Raw genomic sequence first — 15,376 nt, 5'->3', positions numbered from 1 at the left:
CCGATGGAACTGAAGAGGAGACCCGGACCGGCAGAAGTGATCCTCCAAGCGGCGCTGAAGAAATCTTCCATCCGATGAAGTGATCCTCCAAGCGGCGCTGAAAAAGTCTTCCATCCGGGCGATGTCATCTTCCAAGAGGCGCTGAAGAAGTCTTCTATCCGGGCGATGTCATCTTCCAAGCCGGGTCTTGAATCTTCATCCCGCCGACGCGGAACATCCTTCTTTACCGACGGACTACCGACGAATGAAGGCTCCTTTAAGGGACGTCATCCAAGATGGCGTCCCTTCAATTCCGATTGGCTGATAGGATTCAGCCAATCAGATTCAAGTTCAATCCGATTGGCTGATCGGAATTAAGGTAGGAAAATTCTGATTGGCTGATCCAATCAGCCAATCAGATTGAGCTCGCATTCTATTGGCTGTTTTTAAGTAGCTTAAAATTGTTGTAATATTTTTAAAATGTTTGCAACCTATTTTTTTTATTTTTTGTAACTTTAGTTAGTTTATGTAATTGTATTTAATTGTAGTTATTTGTAGGTAATTTATTTAATTTATTTAATGATAGTGTAGTGTTAGGTTTAATTGTAACTTAGGTTAGGATTTATTTTACAGGTAATTTTGTATTTATTTTAGCTAGGTAGTTATTACATAGTTAATAACTATTTAATAACTATTCTAACTAGCTAAAATAAATACAAAGTTACCTGTAAAATAAAAATAAATCCTAAGATAGCTACAATATAATTATTATTTATATTGTAGCTATCTTAGGGTTTATTTTACAGGTAAGTATTTAGTTTTAAATAGGAATAATTTATTAAAGTATAGTGTAGTGTTAGGTGTAATTGTAACTTAGGATAGTTTTTATTTTACAGGTAAATTTCTCTTTATTTTAGCTAGGTAGCTAGTAAATAGTTAATAACTATTTAATAGCTATTGTACCTAGTTAAAATAAATTGAAATTTGCCTGTAAAATAAAAATAAATCCTAAGATAGCTACAATATAATTATTATTTATATTGTAGCTATATTAGGGTTTATTTTAAAGGTAAGTATTTAGTTTTAAATAGGATTAATTTAGTTCATAATAGAAATATTATTTAGATTTATTTAATTAATATTTAAGTTAGGGGGTGTTAGGGTTAGTGTTAGACTTAGGTTTAGGGGTTAATAAATTTATTACAGTGGCGGCGGTGTAGTGGGGGGGCAGGATAGGGGTTAATAAATTTATTATAGGTGGTGACGGTGTAGGGGGGGCAGGATAGGGGTTAATAGGTATAATGTAGGTGGCAGCGGTGTCCGGGAGCGGTGGTTTAGGGGTTAATACATTTATCAGAGTTGCCGCAGGGTCTAGGAGCAGCAGTTTAGGGGTTAATACATTTATCAGAGTTGCGGCAGGGTCTAGGAGCGGCAGTTTAGGGGTTAATAACTTTATTTAGTTGCGAGGGGCTCCGGGGGCGCCGGTATAGGGGGTAGAACAGTGTAGATAGTGTGGGTGCTTAGTGACAGGTTAGCAATAAAGCTGGGAAAAAGCCGAAGAGCAGCAAGATTAGATGAGTGATAACTCTCACAGTCCGCTGCTCATCGCCCCGTACTTGGTGCGCGGCTTTTTGACAGCTTTATTTGATAACTTAGGCGAAATTTTTCAGGTCCGCGGCGGCGATGTGAGGCGAGCTTAGGCGGGCGTATTGGGCCGGCGAAGGCAGGAAAGTTGACACGTTGATAACTACCCCCCATAGTGTATACCCACTAATATAAGGGAAAAAGACAGTCTACCAGCGTTCAGTCAGCTGGAGACTGAATGCCAGCTTGCTATACTTTTACTGAATACTGTGCCTAAAAAAGTGTTAGTGATTTCCCTTATCCACCTATCATGTGTATAGTTCTTAGTGATTGTTTGTCAGGCCTTTACTCCAGCTTTAAATTGTTGCTTGTTTGTGGGTATTTCAACCTTCAGTTTGTCTTTTAGCAAGTGAAATGTTTGTTCAATTGGGTTGAGGTCAAGCAACTGACTTGGCCAGTAAGGAATATTCCACATTTTTCCTTGAAAATATCTTTGGTTGCTTTTGCAGTCACACAGTATTGTGAAGGGTTGTCTTATCAGTTTTATAGCATTTGACTGAATTTGAGCAGCTAGTATAGCCTTATACACTTCAGATTTCATCCTACTGCTTCTAACAGCAATTTAAACATTACGACCCAGTTTCATTTGCAGCCATAGATGCTCATGCCATAACACTGCATCTACCATAGTTCACAGATTATATGGTATGCTTTATATAACAAGCTGTTCCTTCCTGTTAGAATGTATAACCAATCTGCTTCAATCTTGCCACTTTTGCATTTTGTATCTTGTCGACATCTCTAAGCTAACACTGAACTATTGTTCTCAATATATTTGCTTTTGTTATTCTCAAATTTAGTCCACTGGCATTTGTTCTTGCTTGTTAGTATCAACATGGTCTCACTATATTTCTTGTTATCATATATATCAAGGCCAAATGTCTGCAGTTTTCTTGCCTTTTGCATAAACAATTATTTGTCTCAAGTGTTGTTATTTTCCACTGAGGATATTGTAATAAGGGGGAGTGTTTGAAGCCCCTCTGTGTCAATTGTCAATATATGTGATGTAAGCTACATAACCGCATTGTGGGTGGGCAATAAACAGAACACTTGTTATACTTTAATTTGTGTGGGATGACAGTTTGTTCCCAAGATCTTGTATCAGGTGTATAATTCTGCTCCAGCTGAGGTTAGAATACTTGTGGGTGATATGTTATATCCAGCGTTGGTAACTTCCCTAACAGTTCTGGTGTCAGAAGTGGGTTATGAACCCATGCCTCCAAAGGAGACTGCTTCCCTTGTCTATCCCATGGACAAACCATTGTACATCCAGCATGGATGGACACTTTCTCATGTGCAAAGCACCCAAAGTGCAAATTGACTATGATATTGAAGCAGAGTGTCTGAGGGAGTTGGAGCTGTAAGAGGACAAATACTGTTCTTAAAGTGATAACAGGCCACCCAGAGATGCTTATGCTGTTCCCATGATTATGCTTCACTGTGGAGAGTGCATAGAAGCAGGGAATTGTTGATGCTATTTGGGGATGCTAGCTATGCAGGTTGAGAAATAAAGATGCAGTGTTGTTTTGGGGTAGATAGGGGGTTGATTGGGTCTTTGTGTAGATAGGCCAGTAGTTTGGGGATTCTGGGAGGTAGACAGAAAGAATTAGAGAGACCATACTTATATGCAGTGATAAACTGTAGCCTAGTCAGTCTATATTATGGTTAGCTATTTTAGCAATAAGTGTACAGTATTTAAATAGATTTGTTAATAGATTTACAAATTTCCTGTGCCATTTATATAGCTGTTTTATTGCATGTCATTCTGTTAGAATAAAAGGAGGCAATGTTAGAATGTATAACCAATCTGCTTCCATCTTGTCACTTTTGCATTTTGTATCTTGTCAGCATTTCTAAGATAACACTGAACTATTGGTGTTCTCACAATATTTGCTTTTGTTATTCTCAACTTTAGTCCATTGACATTTGTTCTCGCTTGTTAGTATCAACATGGTCTCACTATATTTCTTGTTATCGTATATCAAGGCCGAATGTCTACAGTTTTCTTGCCTTTTGCATAAACAATTATTTGTCTCAAGTGTTGTTATTTTCCACTAAGGATATTGTAATAAGGGGGCGTGTATGAAGCCCCTCTGTGTCAATTGTCAATATATGTGATGTTGGCTATATAACCGCATTGTGGACGGGCAATAAACAGAACACTTGTTATACTTTCATTTGTGTGGGCTGACAGTTTGTTCCCGAGATCTCGTATCAGGTGTATAATTCTGCTCCAGCTGAGGTTAGAATACTTGTGGGTGATATGTTGTATCCAGCCTTGGTAACGTCCCCTAACACTTCCCTTCTCCATACTGTTCTTTTTCCATCTTTCTTATACAGGTTAATCTTATTTTCATATGTCCAAAAATATTGTTCTAGGACTGAACAGCCTTTTTTTTTTATAAATGTTTTCTGACTTTTTCTAATCTGGCCTTCCTATTCTTGAGAGCTTACTAATAATTTCTACCTTGTTGTAAACTTTATTTATTTACTTTAATAAAGTCTTAAATAAGTTGTAGACTTTGAAAATATATGCCTACCTCATGGTGAGTGTTCTTGACTTGGCTAGAAGTTGTGAAGGGGCTTTTCTTCACCAACAAAATAATTATGTCATCATCCACCACATTTGTCTTCAGTGGTTATAGAGGTCTTTTGTTGTTGCTGAGCTCACCAGAGTGTTCCTTCTTTTTCAGGATGTACCAAATTGTTGTTCTGTCCACTCCAAATGTTTCTGCTATCTCTTTGATTGATTTGTTTTGAGGGGTTTTCAGCCTATTGATGGTCTTCTTTACTTGCTGTCAGCTAGATTGCGAGTTTTGCGCGCTATAAACTTGCGTTATGTAACCACCTATAGCGTAGCGATTACAAATTTTTAAAAACCCGGCTTGTGCATGCGATATGGTGCTTTTAAGCTCCATACCGCACCAAAAACAAGCGCTGTTTTGACGTGCTCGTGCACGCTTTCCCCATGGGGAGAGCGGGTCAGAAAAAAGTCTAACACCTGCGATCGCAGAAAGAAAAGCTCCGTAATGCAGCCCCATTGATGTCTATGGGGAAAAAAAACTAACGTTTAAACCTAACACCCTAACATAAACCCCGGAGTCTAAACACCCCTAATCTGCCCCCCACCAACATCGCCGGCACCTACATAATGTTATTAACCCCTAATCTGCCACCCCCGATATCGCCACCACTTAATATAAAACTATTAACCCCTAATCTGCCGCTCCCGATATCGCCGCCACTATACTAAAGTTATTAACCCCTATTCAACTGCACCCCAACATCACCCACACTATAATACATCTATTAACCCCTAAACCGCCAGTCCCCACATCGCAAAAATCTAAATTAAACTATTAACCCCTACACCTACCCCTAAACCTAACCCTAACACCCCCTAACTTTAATATAATTACAATACAATTACAATATTAATTCAATTACAATAGAGCTAAATTAAACTTACAATTATTAACTAAATAATACCTATTTAAAACTAAATACATACTTACCTGTGAAATAAAACCTAAGCTACCTACAATATAACTAATAGTTATATTGTAACTAGCTTAGGTTTTATTTTTATTTCACAGTTAAGTTTGTATTTATTTTAACTAGGTAGACTAGTTAGTAAAAAATAGTTATTAACTATTTACTAACTACCTAGTTAAAATAAATACAAACTTACATGTGAAATAAAACCTAAGCTACCTTACACTAAAACCTAAAATCTAAAAAAATAAAAAAACACTAAAATCTAAAAAAAAAAAAAAACTACCATTACAAAAAAAAAAACGAAATTATCCAAAAAAAATAAAAATTATTCCTATTCTAACACCCCAAAATAAAAAAGCCTAATCTAGAATAAACTACCAAGGGCCCTTAAAAGGGCCTTTTATAGGGCATTGCCCTAAAAAAAACAAACACCCCCTAACAGTATACAAACCTCCACCCCAAACTACCAAGGGCCCTTAAAAGGGCCTTTTGTAGGGCATTGCCCTAAAGTTAACAGCTCTTTTGCTACAAAAAAATCAAACAAACACCCCCTAACAGTATACAACCCCCCAAACCCACAAAATAAAAAATAAAGTAAAACCTAATCTACCCATTGCCCTGAAAAGGGCATTTGTATGGGCATTGCCCTTAAAAGGGCATTTAGCTTTTTTGCTGCCCAAGCCCTAATCTAAAAATAAAAACCCACCCAAAACGAAAATAAAATACATTACACAAAATAACAAACAAATTATCAAAAATAATAAAAAATATTCCTATTCTAATACCCATTTAAAAAAAAAAAACACCCCAAAATAAAAAACCTAATCTAGAATAAACTACCAATGGCCCTTAAAAGGGCCTTTTTTAGGGGATTTCCCTAAGTTAAACAGCTCTTTTACCTGTAAAAAAATACAAAGACATTACAAACCCCCACCCCCCCAACCCACAAAATAAAAAAAACTATCTAAAAAACCTAAGCTACCCATTACCCTGAAAAGGGTATTTGTATGGGCATTGCCCTTAAAAGGGCATTTAGCTCTTTTGCTGCCCAAACCCTAATCTAAAATAAAAACCCACCCATAAAACCCTTAAAAAAAAGCCTAACACTAACCCCCGATGATCCACTTACAGTTTTTGAAGTCCCGCTTGAACGATCTTTATCCCGGCGGCGAAGTCCTCATCCAGGCGGCGAGAAGTCTTCATTCAGGCGGCTTCTTCAATCTTCATCCCGGCGGCAAAGTCCTCATCCAAGCCGCGAGAAGTCTTCATCTAGACGGCCTCTTCAATCTTCATCCAGGCGGCATCTTCTATCTTGATCCTGGGGCGCAGAGCTGGTCCATTCTGAAAACATCCGGCGCGGAGCATCCTCTTCATACAGTCGCCGCCGTACACTGAATCTTCAATGCAAGGGAGCCGTTTCAAGATGACGTCCCTTGCATTCCTATTGGCTGAAAATTTTCAATCAGCCAATAGAATGAGAGCTGCTTAAATCCTATTGGCTGATTTGAACAGCCAAAAGGATTTTAGCAGCTCTAATTCCTATTGGCTGATTCAAATTTTTCAGCCAATAGGAATGCAAGGTATGCCATCTTGAATCGCCTACCTTGCATTAAAGATTCAGTGTACGGCGGCGACCATATGAAATGGATGTTCCTCCCGCCGGATGTCTTCAAGATGGACCCGTTCCGCTCCGCCGGGATCAAGATAGAAGACCTTGGATGAAGACTTCTAGCCACTTGGATGAGGAGTTCGCCGCCGGGATGAAGATTGAAGAGGCTATCTGGATGAAATCTTCTCGCCGCCTGGATGAAGATCGTTCAAGCGGGACATGAAAAACTGTAAGTGGATCTTCGGGGGTTAGTGATAGGTTTTTTTTAAGGTTTTTTTGGGTGATTTTTTTTTTTTAGTTTAGGGTTTGGGCAGCAAAAATAGCTAAATGCCCTTTTAAGGGCAATGCCCATCCAAATGCCCTTTTCATGGTTAATGGTGTCAGGGTTTTATTACTGCTTTGTTTGCCATGTGCTGCTGGCAGCCATTTTACTCACCTCTCTTGCTGACTCTGGTGCATAGTGTGTGATGCTGCTCATTTCCTGCACACCCTTTCATGGCCAGACTGGTGTACATCATCCATGTGAGACAGGTTGCAGTCTCAGAATTGTGATGTCATCACTTATTATTTAAAGGGCCTTTGTTCAGTATACTTTGCCCTTGCGTTGTCTCAGACCTGTTTGAGAGAGTTCCAGTTCCTGTGTATTACCTGGCTGTCTGATGTCCCTCCTGGTTCCTGATCCCTGGCTTGTTCCTGACTCTGCTGTTCTCCTTGTTCCCGAATTCTGGCTCGTCTGACTACTCGCTTTGGCTCCTGACTCGGCTTTTCTGACTACCAGCTCTGGTTTTGACTCCTGGCTTGTTATTTGACTTTTGGACTTTTTATTATTTTTTGCTATTAATAAAAGGTGTGATTATTTTTGCACTTCTCGTCTCAGTCTGATTCCTGGCACCCTGACAAATGGGTACCTTAGGTTTTTTTTTGAGTTAGGTTTTTTATATTGGTTTTACTGTTGGGGAGTCTTTGTATTTTTTTTACAGGTAAAAGAGCTGTTTAACTTAGGGCAATGCCCTACAAAAGGCCCTTTTAAGGGCTATTGGTAGTTTATTGTAGGCTAGTTTTTTTTTTTTTTTGGGTGAGCTTTTTATTTTGATAAGGCTATTAGATTAGGTGTAATTCTTTTTCATTTTGGATAACTTCGTTTGTTATTTTTCGTTATTTAGTGTTTGTTATTTTTTGTAATTTAGTCTTTTTTATTTTTTGTAATTAGATACTTTGTAATTTTTAGAGTAGTGTTAGGTTAGGATTTTTTTAATGTGTAATTGTCACGCCGTGCCACTCTAGCCATTGCTAGGGGCGCGGTGTCTCCTTGCTTCTCCTTCCCTGCTCGTTGCCAGGAGTTGTGTCGGGTCCTGATGCTTGCGGCGCTGACGTCATCGCCGCCCGTTTGTGATGCCACTCAGACCTTTGTGGCGTGAATCCTGCGCCTATGTAAGTTTCCTACAACGATCTGTCACTTCCCAAGTATAGGTGTTATGTGCTCCTGGGTGTGACAGATCGTAATATTAATTTGCCTATTTGTGTATGATCCCTGCCTGTCTATCTACTCTGCCTGCTATACCACTTAACTACTGGATTGATATACTGCTGCTGAACCCTGCCTGTCTGACTACTCTGCCTGCTATACCCCTTAATTACTGGATTGATATACTGCTGTGCCCTTGGACTGCTTTGCTTTTGCCAAACCCTGCCTGCCTGACCGTTGTAGTGGTTTGTCCTTGGACTGCTCTTCCGTTGCCGCTGGGGACTGCTCTGTCTGTGGTGAGTGCCACCTTCCTCATCTTACTAACTTTCTCTGCTCTGGTATATTCCCTATCATTCCGTCACAACGCCGGGATAACAAGTCTACTAGCCGAGTTCGGTCTGATAGAGGGGTATGCCACGAGCATTACAGTAGTTTAGTTTTATTTAATTGGTAGTTAGTTTAATTTTAGTTTAATAATTATATTAGTTTAATTGTTAGTTTAAACTTAGTTTTTTTAATTTGGCAGGTAAATTTTAATTTGATTTAAGATAGGGAAATTTTAATCTTAAGTTAGGGGGGCGTTAGGTTTATGGGGTTACTAGTTTAATTTAGTTTATTACGATGTAGGGGGCTTTCGGTTTAGGGGTTAATAGTTTACTTTAGTATATTTCGTTATGGGAGGCTTGCAGTTTAGTGGTTAATAGGTTTATTATAGTGGCGGCGGTGTAGGGCTTAATAACTTAAGTATAGTGGGGGCGGACAGCAGATTAGGGGTTAATAATATTTAAATATTGTTTGCGATGCGGGAGGGCGGCGGTTTAGGGGTTAATAACTTTATGATAGTAGTGACGATGTCGGGGAGCGGCTGAATAGGGGTTAATAATTATTTTTAGTGGCGGCGTTGTCGGGAGCGGCAGATTAGTGGTTAATAAGTTTAATATAGTGTTTGTGATGCGGAAGGGCCTCGGTTTAGGGGTTAATAGGTAGTTTATGGGTGTTAGTGTACTTTGTAGCAGTTTAGTTATGAGTTTTTTTAAACAGATTTGTAGCGTAAAACTCATAACTACTGCTTTTAGATGGCGGTACGGATCTTGTCGTTTTAGGGTGTAACGCAGGTTTGTTTAGCCTCACCGCAAAACTTGTAATGGCGACGCTATGGGAATCCCATGAAAAAACATAATTTTTTAAGTGTGCGGGACTGACAATGCGTTACAGGCTAAAAGGCTTGCGGGACACCTATACCGACAAGACTTGTAATGGCTGCGGTGCTGTTTTGGCATTTTCAGCGTTAAAAGACGAATGCACAACTCATAATGTAGCCGTGTGATAGTAATTTGGACCTCTTATTTAGAGTTCACAGCAACAGCTTTCAATGCAAATTCCACATTTGGGGGTAGATTTATTACATGTCGGACTGACATGATCTGCTGTAGCGAATAATGTCCGCCCAACATTGCTAAATGCCGACAGCATATGCTGTAGGCATTTAACATTGCACAAGCATTTCTGGTGAAATGCTTGTGCAATGCCGCCCCCTGCACATTCACGTCCAATCGGCTGCTAGCAAGGGGTGTCAATCATCCCGATCGTATCTGATCAGGATGATTACTGTCCACCACCTCAGAGGTGGCAGATGAGTTAAGAAGCAGTGGTCTTACAACAGCTGCTTCTTAACTTTCGTTTCCGGCGAGCCTGAAGAATCGCGCCGAAACAGCTGCATTTGTAGCATAGTAAATGAGTCACTTGGAAACAACTCCAGACATTGAAATAACTAGGGAACAGCTGATGGAGTAACTGGCAAAAAGATCAAAACCTGGGGATTTAAATGGACAGTTAACACCTTGAGATTTTAATATAAAATGTTTAGTTATACATAATGATACTATTTTGCAATATATTTTCAAGCTTTATTTTGGCCCCTTTTCACATATTTTAGTTCTGAAATTTGAGCAATTTATAATACTCAGAACTTGAAATGCACTCTGCTGACTTTGCAAGGCTTTACTAGATATATTTCCCTAATTGGCTTTAACTGATAACAAATGCAAATAAATGCATTTTATACTAAAGGGACACTAAACCCAAATGTTATATTTCATGATTCAGATAGAGCATGCAATTTTAAGCAACTTTCGAATGTACTCCTATTATCAATTTTTCTTCGTTCACTTTGTATCTTTACTTAAAAAGCAGGAATGTGATGCATAGGAGCCGGCCCATTTTTGGTTGCGAACCTGGCTTATGCTTGCTTATTGTTGGGTAAATGTAAGCCTCCAATAAGCAAGCCCTAACCTAAAATGGGCTGGCAGCTAATATTTACATTCTTGCTTTTAAAATAAAGATAGCAAGAGAACGAAGGAAAATTGACAATAGGAGTAAATTAGAAAGTTGCTGAAAAATTCATGCTCTATCTGAATCATGAAAGAAAAAAAATTTGCGTTCAGTGTCCCTTAACCCCTTAATGACCACAGCACTTTTCCATTTTCTGTCCGTTTGGGACCAAGGCTATTTTTACATTTTTGCGGTGTTTGTGTTTAGATGTAATTTTCCTCTTACTCATTTACTGTAACCACACATATTATATACCGTTTTTCTCGCCATTAAATGGACTTTCTAAAGATACCATTATTTTAATCATATCTTTTAATTTACTATAAAAAATATATAAAATATGAGGAAAAAAATGGAAAAAAACACACTTTTTCTAACTTTGACCCCCAAAATCTGTTACACATCTACAACCACCAAAAAACACCCATGCTAAATAGTTTCTAAATTTTGTCCTGAGTTTAGAAATACCCAATGTTTACATGTTCTTTGCTTTTTTTGCAAGTTATAGGGCAATAAATAAAAAAAAGCACTTTGCTATTTCCAAACCAATTTTTTTCAAAATTAGCGCTAGTTACATTGGGACACTGATATCTTTCAGGAATCCCTGATTATCCCTTCACATGTAAATACATTTTTTTAGAAGACATTCCATAGTATTGATCTAGGCCCATTTTGGTATATTTCATGCCACCATTTCACCGCCAAATGAGATCAAATAAAAAAAATTGTTCACTTTTTCACAAATTTTTTCACAAACTTTAGGTTTCTCACTGAAATTATTTGCAAACAACTTGTGCAATTATGGAACAAATGGTTGTAAAAGCTTCTCTGGGATCTCCTTTGTTCAGAAATAGCAGACATATATGGCTTTGGCATTGCTTTTTGGTAATTAGAAGGCCGCTAAATGCCACTGCGCACCACACGTGTATTATGCCCAGCAGTGGAAGGGTTAATTAGGGAGCATGTAGGGAGCTTCTAGGGTTAATTTTAGCTTTAGTTTAGTGTAGTAGACAACCCCAATAATTGATCTAGGCCCATCTTGGTATATTTCATGCCACCATTTCACCGCCAAATGCGATCAAATAAAAAAAAAATCATTCACTTTCTCACAATTTTAGGTTTCTCACTGAAATTATTTACAAACAGCCTGTGCAATTATGGCACAAATGGTTGTAAAAGCTTCTCTGGGATCCCCTTTGTTCAGAAATAGCAGACATATATGGCTTTGGCATTGCTTTTTGGTAATTAGAAGGCCACTAAATGCCGCTGCGCATCACATGTGTATTATGTCTAGCAGTGAAGGGGTTAATTAGGTAGCTTGTAGGGAGCTTGCAGGGTTAATTTTAGCTTTAGTGTAGAGATCAGCTTCCCATCTGACACATCAGATCCCCTGATCCCTCCCAAACAGCGCTCTTCCCTCCCCCACACCACAATTGTCCCCGCCATCTTAAGTACTGGCAGAAAGTCTGCCAGTACTAAAATAAAAGATATCTTTTAAAAAAATATATATTTTTTAGCATATTTACATATGCTGATGTGTAGGATCCCCCCTTAGCCCCCAACCTCCCTGATTCCCCCCAAACAGCTCTCTAACCCTCCCTCTCTACCTTACTGGAAGCCATCTTGGGTACTGGCAGCTGTCTGCCAGTACCCAGTTTCCTCCAAAAAATGCTTTTTTTCCTTTTTCTTTTTTTTTTCTTTAGTGTAGCTTCCCCCCAAAGAACAATCCCCCTCCATCTCCCAGATCCCTTAGATTTTCATTTTTTTCTGTAGTGTACCCATTCCCACCCTTCCACCCCGTGTGCACGCCCCCCGGCAATCCCGCCCACGATCCCGCCCCCCTCCACTCCACACGGCCCATCAATGGCCGCCCACCCGCCTCCCAGACTGGCCCCCACCCACCAACGATACCGGCCATCGTCCGGTGCAGAGAGGGACACAGAGTGGCTCTCTCTGCATCAGATGGCCAAGGGGGGTTATTGTAGGATGCCTCGATATTGAGGCATCACTGCAATAACCGGAAAGTGGCTGGAAGCGATCAGGATCGCTTCCACCGCTTTCCAAGACCAAGGACGTACGCCATACGTCCTCGGTCATTAACTGTATTTTTTTTTTTGAGGACGTATGGCGTACGTCCTTGGTCGTTAAGGGGTTACGTTTATGACCGCGGCTTGCCTAGTTGTCTGGCAGCCCAGATTGGCTCCTCCAAATAAAGTAAATGGTGTGTGGAGTTTAGCCATTGAAAAATAATTGCAGAAAAAAGGATGTTAATTTGTTTGAAAAACATTTAGACTTGGCTGATACGTGATTCTTTAGCAGAACAACAAAAATATATTTTAATAAAAAGGTGTTTACTTTCCCTTTAAAGGTCACTGCCCTTCTTATTTCAAAGACAGAATTAAAAAAGGTGTGGTGGCCATTTTGCCCTGCATGAACTGCAGCTCCTGGGAGCCATCAGTGGAGGAATCTACTCTATTACAGTACTCCTATATGAATATTCCTTCCAGTGAGTTATTTATTCCATGATGTTAATGATTTTTTTTAACCATTAAACTCTTGTTTATGTACTTAAAAGAAGTACATTGCAAGTCTATAATGTATTTCATTATAAAGTGTAATTAATTATGGTAAAATGTCAAGCACTGTTATAAACAAAACATTTTTTGGAGGTCAAGGAGACCTCATTGTTTTGATATTACACAAAGACAATAAAACAATGTATATTCAATACTACCTATACATCAGCAAACTGATTTTTCATCCACACTTATTTTGTATACAAAAATAAATACAATACAAAAACATGTTTTTTTTGTGTTTTTTTTAATCCGTAAAACATAAAAAATAACTTTTTAGGTAATGATAAAGGGCATTATGAGACCTAGCATACATTTTTCTTGTGCATAATATTATAATGAACAAGACATTTACGTTGCACTACCATGCTGCTTACCTTGGCTTTGGATGTAAAGAAAGACTTTGGGAAGAACTGGATAGGTAAATGAGAGGAGAAAAACCGAGGGGATGACATGGAGTCAATAAGTATCTTGCTGTCCCTTGCTTCCAACCAGGGAATTCTTTCCCAGATAGGTAAATCATGGCACCAGGTAGGGTCACCATTGCTACGGATAAGGCTTAAGATCTCCATCATCCAGTTTGTGCCTTTGAACAAAGTTCATTAAAATTTGGTTAAATCTCTAACATCTATTTGCATAAAGTATAGAGATGTATGTATATTTATTGCAAAAATCTCCATGCAAAATACATCTGTTCTGTATCTATTTATGTAAAAGGCCCAAACAAATCATGTATATAAAATCACAGAGGCATAGCAATAAGAACAATAACAACATGGGGCCTATTTCACAAAGGTCTGTCAGACCTGATCCGACAGTGCGGATCAGGTCCGACAGACCTCGCTGAATGCAGAGAGCAATACGCTCTCCATATTCAGCATTGCACCAGCAGTTCTTCTGAGCTGCTGGTGCAATGCCACCCCCTGCAGATTCGCGGCCAATCGGCCGCCAGCAGGGGGGTGTCAATCAACCCGATCGTACTCGATCGGGTTGAAATACAGCGATGTCTGTCCGCCTGCTCAGACCGCTGCTTCATAACTGGTGTTTCTGGTGAGCCTGCAGGCTCGCCAGAAACACGGACCCTGAAGCTCCATCCGGAGCTTGATAAATGGGCCCCCATATGTCAAACTTAATAAACCAAATAATGATTATCAGTTAATATATTAACTTAAATACAGTGTACTACTTATCTAGAAATATGTCCAACTGCTAAGCATATAACAATGGCAATATATAAAGGAATAGTAAAATATAAATTATATTATAGATATTTTTGACAGCAATGGTTTGTCATTGAATGTTTCCAAGCCTTTTGAAGACACTTTTTTGCCAAAAAATATGTAGTCTATATATATATTTTTTTTTATTTTTATTTTTTTTAAATGCTTGAGTTCATTAACATATTATTTGAAGATTCTTTGTCTAAGGTAAGATGGCAGTCATTAAAGGGACACTCATGTTAAATTAAATTTTCATGATTCAGATACAGCATGTAATTTTAAACAACTTTCCAATTTACTTCCATTAAAAAAAATGTGCACAGTCTTTTATATTTACACTTTTTGAGTCACCAGATCCTACTGAGCATGTGCAAGAATTCACAGACTATACGTATATGCATTTGTGATTGGCTGATTGCTATCACATGGTACAAGGGGAGTGGAAATATTCATAACTTTGAAATTTGTTATAAAAAAATCTACTACTCAATTGAAGTTCAGACTAAGTGCTATTGCATTGTCTTGTTATCTTGCATTTGTTAATTATGCAAATCGAATGTGTTGACTGGTCCTTTAAAGGTTTTTTGTTATGAAAACAAGATTGAACTGATTCTTACAGGAATAAATGTTTATATTTCCTTTATTTTGTAAAAAAAAAATAATAATAATAATAATAAAGTTAAAAGAATAGATGGTATGCAGTTTTAACTTGTTAATAAAAAAAGATTCTTAGATTTTACTTAAAGGGACATTCAACACCAAAATTGTTATATTTTAAAAAGTTGGATAACACCTTTACTACACTTTCCTCAGCTTTGCACAACCAACATTGTTATATTAAAATATTTTATAACATTTAAACCTCTAAATTTCTGCCTGTTTCTAAGTCACTACAGACAGCCTCTTATCCCATGCTATTTTATTTGCTATTCACAACAGCTAGTTTATGTGAGCCATATAGATAACCTTGTGCTCACATCCAGAGTTGTGCCTGACACATCACTAAGTGGCTAAAATGCAAGTCAATAGATAATAAATTAAACGTAATGTGATC

At 38.4% G+C, this 15,376-nt stretch overlaps 1 protein-coding gene across 2 annotated transcripts in view; it reads right to left on the bottom strand.

The window, feature by feature from the left end:
* LOC128638600 (sulfotransferase 2B1) overlaps window positions 1-15,376 on the bottom strand; it is a 119,605-nt gene that overhangs the window by 58,418 nt on the left and 45,811 nt on the right. For both annotated transcript variants that reach the window (XM_053690654.1, XM_053690655.1), the window contains one exon: window positions 13,480-13,688. In XM_053690654.1, the coding sequence (XP_053546629.1) occupies window positions 13,480-13,688 (209 nt within the window). The remainder of the gene's footprint in view (window positions 1-13,479; window positions 13,689-15,376) is intronic.

Source organism: Bombina bombina, chromosome 8, assembly GCF_027579735.1.
Source record: "Bombina bombina isolate aBomBom1 chromosome 8, aBomBom1.pri, whole genome shotgun sequence".
NCBI lineage: Eukaryota > Metazoa > Chordata > Amphibia > Anura > Bombinatoridae > Bombina > Bombina bombina.
This window is presented reverse-complemented; position numbering and strand designations above follow the sequence as displayed.